Source organism: Brassica oleracea, chromosome C9, assembly GCF_000695525.1.
Source record: "Brassica oleracea var. oleracea cultivar TO1000 chromosome C9, BOL, whole genome shotgun sequence".
Classification (NCBI taxonomy): Eukaryota; Viridiplantae; Streptophyta; class Magnoliopsida; order Brassicales; family Brassicaceae; genus Brassica; species Brassica oleracea.
Genome location: NC_027756.1, coordinates 5,041,329 through 5,051,378, shown reverse-complemented (window position 1 = coordinate 5,051,378; position 10,050 = coordinate 5,041,329). Strand labels below are relative to the sequence as shown.

The 10,050-nt window shown below is 36.4% G+C and overlaps 1 protein-coding gene and 1 long non-coding RNA gene across 3 annotated transcripts; both read left to right on the top strand.

The window, feature by feature from the left end:
* Positions 1–3,443: 3,443 nt before the first annotated feature.
* On the top strand, positions 3,444–5,029 carry LOC106316840. Its single transcript, XR_001264992.1, has 4 exons — positions 3,444–3,798; positions 3,883–4,005; positions 4,087–4,212; positions 4,411–5,029. It is a non-coding gene; the product is annotated as an uncharacterized LOC106316840 (long non-coding RNA).
* Positions 5,030–6,478: 1,449 nt separating this feature from the next.
* Positions 6,479–9,089, top strand: LOC106315726 (jmjC domain-containing protein 4). 2 transcript variants are annotated; one of them, XM_013753540.1, is made up of 9 exons: positions 6,479–6,798; positions 6,897–7,069; positions 7,498–7,660; positions 7,745–7,862; positions 7,941–8,010; positions 8,091–8,171; positions 8,249–8,305; positions 8,387–8,498; positions 8,594–9,089. In XM_013753540.1, exons 2-9 carry the CDS (start codon positions 6,938–6,940, stop codon positions 9,007–9,009), a joined length of 1,149 nt encoding a protein of 382 aa, XP_013608994.1. In that variant the 5' UTR covers positions 6,479–6,798; positions 6,897–6,937; the 3' UTR covers positions 9,010–9,089. The 2 variants fall into 2 exon arrangements, with proteins under 2 accessions (XP_013608994.1, XP_013608993.1); XM_013753539.1 differs by having other exon boundaries at positions 6,890–7,069.
* The last annotated feature ends 961 nt before the right edge of the window (positions 9,090–10,050 follow it).

Genomic DNA, 10,050 nt, shown 5'->3' with positions numbered 1-10,050 from the left:
AAACCATCAAGCCCAATGCTTTCTTGAACATTTAGAACATGAATAATAACCTTTGTCATGATTGAATTGACCGTTGGTTCATCAGAAAGAAGGTTAGCCATTTCGAGCTTCTCGGGTGGTCTGAATTCGCGAGAACTGAAGATCACCTGATTTGTAAATAGCATAACTATCACATATGAACTCCGTTTGATCTGATTCTTCTTCAAGGAGCTCCGTAATTGAGTTGAGAAGATTCTCTAAGTGATTTTATGCGTAGAAGCCTCGTGGTTTGGAAGATATGAGTCAAACAATGAACATATATCTTTACTGCTTTCCATGATCAAGCCATGCATGTCTGTTTTGCCCGGTGCGCTACCCCACGGCACATCAAGAGGGGTATTAGACAGGGAGATCCTCTATCTCCATTCTTGTTTGTGCTATGCACCGAAGGACTCACCCATCTACTCAATGTGGTGGAAAGGAATGACTTGCTTGATGGAATGCAGTTTGCTAGCGATGGCCCATCTATCCATCATCTCCTCTTTGCAGATGATAGTCTGTTCATGTGCAAGGCCTCTCGTGATCAAGCTACGGTCCTGAACAGAATTCTGCAATATTACGGCAAGGCTACTGGTCAAACTATTAATCTACAAAAGTCCTCCATTTCTTTTGAGAAGCTAGTTGGGGAAGAGACCAGAGCGCAAGTTCGAGTCATCATGGGTATTGATAATGAAGGAGGAACCAATAGATATCTCGGCTTGCCGGAATGTTTCTCAGGTTCAAAGGTGGATATGTTGTCTTTTATCAAGGATCGCTCACTAGCAAGGCTGGACAGCTGGTACCTCAGTCAAATTTCCTAGGGAGGAAAAGAGATCTTGTTAAAATCAACGGTTGGTGGAATGCCGGTTTTTGCAATGTCTGTATTTCGACTGCTCAAGACGGTCACCGCCAAGATATCTAGCATGATGGCTAATTTCTGGTGGGGAGACGACTCAAACAAACGGAAAATTCATTGGATTTCTTGGGACAAGTTATGCTTACCTAAAGACCGAGGAGGCATTGGATTTAGAGACCTTGAATGCTTTAATCAAGCTATGTTAGCGAAACAAGGATGGAAGATCTTAAATGCACCTGATTGTCTATTGTCAAGGTTTCTCAAAAGCATTTACTTCAACAAGGGTGATTTCCTTTCGGCTACATTGGGATCTCGGCCCTCCTTTGCTTGGAGAAGCATCTTATTTGGTAGGGAGTTGTTGCAAGAAGGAATTCGACACAGAGTTGGAAATGGTTCATCGACAAGGGTTTGGCTGGATAAATGGATCGAGGATCCTGAGGAAGGTCTTAGAGCCCCTTGGATTAAAAACTACTCGTTTGATGTCAACCTGAGAGCAGCTGATTTCATTAATGTAGAATCAAGAAGGTGGGATGTGAGCAAACTTGCAGAAATATTTGTTCCAGCGGATGTGGAGATTATCATGAAAAATCAGCCGATTGTGAACAAGGAGGATTTCGTATCTTGGAGGTTCAATAAAAGTGGCCAGATCTCAGTCAAATCTGCTTATTGGCTAGCGGCAAACATGAAGATGAGAATGACCCACCCGCAAGCTTTTGCTCTCCCATCCCTGAACGGCTTGATAGAGAAAGCTTGGAATGTTCAAACATCACCTAAGCTGAGAATTTTCATCTGGAAAGCTTTAAGTGATGCTCTCCCGGCTTCAGATCTTATCATTGGAAGAGGCATGAAAGTTGATGGGAGATGCCAAATCTGTGGTGATGAGGGTGAGTCAATTAACCACATACTCTTTCTATGCCCGTTTGCGAGACAGGTGTGGGCGTTGTCCCCCATTCCTCATCCAAGAGAGGGGTTCAGTACTTCCTCTGTCTTTGCAAACTTTGAATTCCTCTTCAACATACGCAAATCTCGTAATTTACAAAGCGAGGAAGGTAGAGTTTGGCCTTGGGTTGTCTGGAACCTTTGGAAAAGAGGGAATGATTTTTTGTTTGAAAATCATTGTTTTAATCCACTAGAAGTCTCAGCCAAAGCTTTCAGAGATGCGGAGGAATGGTTTGTGGCGCAGACCCTTGAGAAGGAGTGGAAAGATACGGAGAAGATAACCCAACCGGTACCTGAGCGTCGATGGCATCCGCCCAAACCGGGCTGGAAAATGTGCAACGTTGGGTTTACTTTTGATAACAACAAAAGAATTGCAGGTGGTGGGTGGGTTTTGAGAAACGAAAGGGGTGTGGTTCTTCTCCACAGTAGAAGATCTTTTGCAGGGATCAAAACGAAGGATGAAGCAAGATTTGAGGTTCTGTTGTGGGCTGCAGAAAGTATGAAAAGCCACAGACAGACTAAGATCATCATGGCTGGTGAATTTAGTGAGCTCTTTGGAGCAGTGCAGAGGCCAGAGGTGTGGCATTCTTTTCTATTTCAGGGCACGAAAATAAAAAGAGAACTTTCAGGTGTGGAGGAGTTTGAGTTATCAGTGGTTAACAGAAGTGCAAACAGGGGAGCTTTTTTCATTGCTCAAAGTGTTACAAATTTGGGGTTTGCTAACTCGTATGTGGCTGCGGGGCATCCTCCTTGGCTATTTGAATTTTTTGTTAATGAAAGTCGCCTCCTCTGATGGTCTGTTAAGTGATTTTTTGGGTTAGATAACACTATATTTGGCTAGTGGGGTTTTTATGTGATTGGAGTAATGGGAGCTGTGGGTTAGTTCCTCCTTTTGGTATAGCGCCTCCTTGTTATGCTTTTGTGTACTGAGGCTTTAGATTGTAATAGTATTGTTACCCTTGTGGTAACTTATGAAATGAATCCTTTTGACGGAAAAAAAAAGATAACCGATAAGGAATAATAATTCTCAACCAATTTTACTAACCAAAAGGAATGGGAAATACAAAAAAAAAAAGAAATAAAAAATAGAAGAGAGAGAGACGAAAATTTTGATGATGTATTCATGAAAACTTCGTACCTATCTTACACAATAAAAAAAACTTTTCTCCCTCCTTGTGCTGCCACATAAAATTTAGAGAGAGGGCAAATCATGTCACGTGTCATTTTCTCCTATAAAAGCTTTTAAGTTCCGTTCAAATCATATTGTTTGGGTCACTCAAACCTACGAAATAATGATAACTCAATTCACATATTTTATCCCATAAAACAAATCTTACACAATAAAGGAGACTTTTCTCCCTCCTTGTGCTGCCACATAAGATTTAGAGAGGGGGCAAATCATGCCACGTGTCATCCTCTCCTATTAAAGCTTTTAAGTTCCGCTCAAATCATATTGTTTGGGTCACTCAAACCTACGAAATAATGATAACTCAATCCACATATTTTATCCCATAAAACAAATGTCACTAAAACAAGCTCATGTTATTATCTTAACAGCCCAGTTTAAGCCCACTTATACCTCGAAAGTATGTCTTCTCCGTTACCTTATTTTGCAGCGGCTATTGGAATTTCTCTGTGCAACATTACCACTAATTCAATCATATCATTAAGCTTCTACATTAACTTCTTCCGGCCACCTCTCCCACTACGTAAAATTCAATAACCTTTCTGCACCAGCGATTTGATAATCCCTAATTCCTAATACTATAAATAAGACATTAAGCCATCTTCAAATCGAATTGCTTGATCCTCTTAGTTAGACTGCTTCCTTGCAAGCATAGATCGCAACAATGGTGTCCTCATGTTTTCCGATTTGAAAGTCGTATGTGCGCGTCAGACGGTGGTTACACGGCTTCTCTGTTTTAGGGAGGCACGACGTCAAAAAAGAGGTTGAGGGAGTCGACATGCTCTTGCTTGATGAAAAGGTCGAGCTCTCCATGTCCCCTCTGATTTTATTTTGTTGCTTGTCTAATATTTTCTCAAGCTTTTCATGATTTTCCTTTTAACAGTTATAGCTCCTTCAAGGATCTATTTCTGTCCATCAACTTAACACTTTCAGACATCTCTAAGCATCACTGACTTCAATCTCTTAGATTTGATGTCACTGGCAAAGGCAAATACTCAGTTTCCCGGTGAGTCTGAAATCTTTCATTTATCCACCATAGCCAGTGTTCTGCAATTAAATTAAGCATCGTCTAACTATATCTTCGCAGACATCATAGAGGTTGTTAGCCTTATCAAGACAACATTCAATGACGATGTCCACACAACTCCTGTATAGCCATTTATTCTCCTTCGAGGAAGGTTCTGAGGACATTCAATGATGACATATCCTCTTGGTCAGTGTTAAATTTGAAAGTCTGATCACTTTTTGTTTTGTTATCTATGTTTGTTGATATATTGTGTCTTTTTTATTGTGTTTTTTATATTGTCTTCTGCATAACCTTTGTTTCTTTGCTTCCTGTTGAGCATAATTAAGCAACCACAACTTCATTGCAAGTGTTCTTATATTAAAATATTTTTTTTACTCCTCTAAGGTACAGAGCAAGTAACTCCAATACGAAGAACAACTGTAACGACATAAGTCTAAACACTTCAAATCATTCAAAACCAGAAACAGGAGACACCGTCGCACAGAGGAGGAAACATCGACGGATCAGATAGAGAGCAGTGGGAACAATCAGCAGGCTACAGACGGTAAAACTCGGAAGAAACCAAGACTCTGTTGTGTCCAAGATGAAAGAGCATGGACACTAAGTTCTGTTATTACAACAATTACAACATAAACCAGGCTCACCATTTCTGAAAATCCTATCATAGATACTAGACTGTCTGAGGGACTATGATGATTGTGCCCGAGGGTGCAGGAGACTGCAAGATCAAATGCTCATCCTCTCATTACCGCCACATCATAATCTCCGAGGCTCTAGAGGCTGCAAGGCTTGATCAGAGATTACACTCGAGTCCTGAGTTTTGGTTTTAGAAGCTCATCAACAGCATGCTAATCCCATGACACCCGTGATGAAGCTAGAAGGAGACCATAAAGTACTCTCTGGAATCAAAAAGAAAAATAGAATTTTTATGAGTTCATGAACTATTTTCGTCAAAATTAAATAAGTATGATAAAAAAAGCAATTTGATTATAATTATTCTCTCTTTCGGATAAATGCATATTTTTGAGAAAAAACCATGAAAAAAAGAAAAGAAAAGGCTAATATATCTACATAAATATATTTTAATTTATTTTTTTTAAAACAAAACCAAAGATCTACGAGTTGAATACAATTAATATATCTACATATCATTGAGAAACATTTTTATTTCTAAAATGATATGGAAATATCTTAAAGACTTAAACTTCTATTGTTTCATAAATATATATATTAGATTGTCACATTTAAATAATCATAAATAAAAACAAAAAATATTAAAAAATATAAAGCTATTTCCCTTTGCTTTAGTTTTAGTCTTAACCGTTTGTTTATTTAATACTATGTAAAATATTAAAATATTAAAAAATAAAAAATACTGATAAATATTTATAACACATAAACCACACATCTAAACAGAAAAAAGGAAAAAGTTATGGTTCTGAAAATGTTATTTTGAAAATTTAGTCTTTGTCAAAATATAATAGAGATCAGCATAGGGAAACTAACCAAAAATCTATAAACTGGCATAAATATAATGATATAGTAGTTGATTATCTTAAAATTGGCATAAATATAATGAAACCCACGCAAAATATGATTTTAAATAGTCTCAAGATTTAACAAAAAATAAAAAAAAATATCAAAAATATATGAGACAAATGTAAGCATACATTATTATAATAGTACTTCAATTTTATAAAATTTCAAACAGTTTCGTCGCACAAAATAACATATAACCCAAAGATATTTTAAAAAAATATGTCAGAGCATCTGTAAATTAATTACTTAAATAATTGAGATCAATACCATTATTATTGATCTATAGTCTTATAGTTTAATAGAATAAATAGAAAATGATAAACTCTTGCAAATACATATATATATATATATATCCATTTTTTCCTACAAACATGCATTTACATGTTTTTTTTTGGGACATCGATTTTAATTTATGTTTTTATTTTAACTATTTACTTTAGTGCAACTATCAGTTATTTATCATATTTAGATTGAATCGATCAGTGAAAACCACTTATGATATTCTTCTTTGATATAAACAACTTCAAAACAAAGTAATAAACTATTTTCATTAACCACTATCAAATGAATCAAAAACAATTTTGAATTTATTAGAGATAAAACATACGAATTTGGTGCTAAGTAACTTCAAAACAAAGTAATACACTATTGTCATTCATTAACCACTATCAAAAGGATCAAAAACAATTTTAAATTTATTAGAGATAAAACATACGACTACGCGCCGGAATACCACTAGTCAATTTATAAATGATTTAATTTTCTAAAAAATATCAAAATCTAATTAAATAGTTAAGTTTTATTAATCGGAGGTTTTTTTTAGAACGAGCCAATAATGGGCCGCACAACGAAAGAATAATGGGCCGAGTCTTAAGACGCAGCGTTTTCAGTGCTGAACCGAAAGTCTCTCCCACCATCACAAGTTTCACTTTACGGTCACTTCCCTGAAACCCTCGCCGGCGACTTGATCGGAGATTCTCATTTTTTTTCTCAAATCTTTGGGAGCGAAGCATAATCTCTTTAATGGGGATCGAGATAGTAGGTCGAATTGATAAAATCAATGGTAAAGAGCTGAGCTACAAGGACTTTGCGGAGAGATACTTAGCCAAGAGCCAGCCGGTGGTAATCTCCGATCTCACCGAAGATTGGCGAGCTCGAGAAGATTGGGTCGCTGAGAATGGACTCCCTAATCTCAACTTCTTCGCTACACACTTCGGAAAGTCCAGAGTTCAGGTAAAGTCTACACCTTTGAGAAATGTTGTAGCTTTTAGCTTAGCTTACATTTTTACTTGTTGGATTGTTCATTGGTTGTGGTGTTGGTTAGGTTGCAGATTGTGATAGGAGAGAGTATACTGATCAGAAGAGACTAGAAATGTCTGTTTTGGACTTTGTTGAGCAATGGGCCAAAGATTCTGTTGAGGACAATGGAGAAAATGATGATGATGATGATGATGATGATGATGGAAAGTCTGTGTTGTATCTGAAAGACTGGCACTTTGTTAAGGTTCGTACCTGAGGGTTAACTCACACGCTTTCTTGTGAGAATATAAAGTTCTCGAGAGTATAACTTAGACATCATGACTAATGTGTATAAGTTATTTCGATCACTACACTTGATGCCAATTGATTTAAAGTTAGAAATTCATAATAATTAATAACCACCCTAAATTTAACATGGTATCAAAACCCAAACACACTGCCTAATCCAAAATCAGTCATGTCCGAACCTTTTATTAGAATATTGTCGAGATTAATAGTAAAAAAAACCATCATTTCGAAGGCGAGTGCGAAAATATAAAACCTCCGGATCAGAAATTTGACTGAGACATGACTAGATTTGGACCAGTCCATTTACCGTCCCAAAATTCAAATTTAACGTTTCTGTTCCTCTTCTCTGGACTGTTATTAATGCTGTTTCTTGTTAAACCACAGGAGTATCCAAACTACACAGCCTACAAGACGCCACCGTTGTTTTCAGATGATTGGCTTAATATCTATTTAGACCATTACCAAATGCATGAGGATAGAGAGAACTTCCAGAAGTACGATCAAATAAGCTGCTCTGATTATCGCTTTGTTTATATGGGTGGGAAAGGTAAGAGTAAGAATCAAACAAACTGTTGGTGTTTTGAGTGTTTTGTCCTGAAAGCTCTGATAAGTTCTTAACTCTTGGCTGCAGGGTCTTGGACACCTCTACACGCTGATGTGTTTAGATCTTATAGTTGGTCAGCTAATGTTTGCGGTAGAAAAAGATGGCTTTTTCTTCCTCCTTCTCAAATTCATCTTGTTTATGACAGGCAAGGGTTTTGTTTTATATCATGTAGCATGTCTCTTCACTCTTGTTAATCTTTATAGTTAGATGATTTTTTCTTCAGGTACATGAAAAATTGCGTTTATAACATCTTTGAAGAGGTGAATGAAACTAAGTTCCCAGGTTTTAAGGAGGTAAAATCATCTATCAGATTATCAATTTGTAAGATGTTCTTTTACTATGTGTTTATGCGTTTTATATGGTTTGCCTTCAGACCACCTGGCTTGAGTGCATTCAAGAATCTGGTGATACTATCTTTGTTCCCAGTGGATGGCATCATCAAGTTTATAACTTGGTATGTTTCTCTCTTCTCTTCTCTCTCTATATAGACCAGCAACACTATTTCAATGCATGAGCTTAAATGTTTTACAGGAAGATACTATATCTATAAACCACAATTGGCTCAATGCATACAACCTAGCTTGTGTGGTAAGACCATTTCTACTTGTATATAAGGAAAATTGCTACAGAACTAAAAGATTAAGTACTCATTGTCTGTTTGAATTTCAGTGGGATCTACTGTGGAAGGACTACAAGGACACTGAGGAGTCAATAGAAGACATTAGAGACATCTCTGATGATTTTGAAGCTCTCTGCCAACGTAATCTTGCTGCCAACACAGGTACATTCATTACTTATCTCTATCTCTATCTCATCTCCTTTCCTGATTTGAGTGTAGCTCTTCCTGGTTAAGCCCTTCTCTTCTCTCATCTACAGGAATGAATTTGAATGACTTCTTCATCTTCATGTCACGGTTTGCTTTGGGCAACATGGTTCTACAAGAATCTCTGAATCCATGTTCATCAGCAATGGCACAGAATCTGGTATTGAATCTCTCGACTATAAAGAAAATGATGATGAAGATGATCTCTGCAGGCGGCGTGACTGCCAAGGATGTGTATCTGGACTTGAGAGAAACGCTGGAGGATCCACAGTTTCTAAGATTCTGCAGAGACATGGGAAGAACATATAAAATGATTCACAAGGAAGAAGACAATAAAGTTCTCTTTCCGGAAGAGTTCTTACTAAAGATTATGGGTTTTGCAGATCAGAAGATGCAAATATGTTCTCCAAAGGATCTTGTTGAAATGATAGACCGTTATAGTACTTGTTCATCCAATCCATTAGCATGAATATGTTTGTTTTTATTGATCTTCATTACATATATTTTATAAAGAAAAAGATTATATGTTTATTTATACACGTCCCATGGAAGTTCTCTCCATCTATAGAATCTTTCTTTGCTTATGTTGATTTCATTCAGTTACTTGCCATGAGGAGGATCCACATTTTCTGCTGATTCCAAACGTAATTTCTGCGTCTACGTTACGTTTTCATGAGGATTCTTTTAATGACATTTGCACGTTAAAACCAGCAAAGTAACAAATTGTTTTTTCCTTTTTCTTGAAATGAATCACTTGAGATACAAGTACGCATGCAAACCCACTCAAACACAAACAAATAATCCATTCAGCATAGTTGCTACAACATAACACTTGTTTTGCAGATCAATAAAGGCATATTTGTTCATTAAAATACATTGTTGATGCTTTTTCCGTTACTATAAGATGCTTAAGAAGTTTTTATTTGGTACATTTTATTTTGTAAGATAGCTGTGCAAAATTCACTTAATTGATCTGATGATATTTTTACCCGGATAGACGAATATAAATGAACCCGATTATTGCGATATGTTTTTTTAGCATCTCAAATCGGAATTGTTTTTCGATGCTTAGTGATAATAGTCTTTTCATATAGAACTATATCTATAACTTTTTATAGGTTTAAAATTCTCGCGAGTTTAACCAATATCTATAATTTCCTGTTTCGAAATTCCCGTGTTAATTCTGACAAATATCTATAATTTTACAGTTTTAAAATTCCCGCGCTTTTACTCTAAGTAAAAACTATAAAAAGGAGCAAAAAGAGTATGATATAGTTCATATGTAATGCTTGTTCATCTCATCTATTTGCCTAAATTTTGGTTATACCCCTTTGATAGATCTTATTGGAATTTTATAGAAAGGAGTTTACATCATGACAAGCCTTTAAACATCTTCATTTTGCCTTCATCCCTCTAAGTCCCCAAACAACTTGTATTTAAAGATTAAAAACCTTGTCAATTCCGCTATACACATAGATATATACCTGGATAAACACAAAGACACAATCAA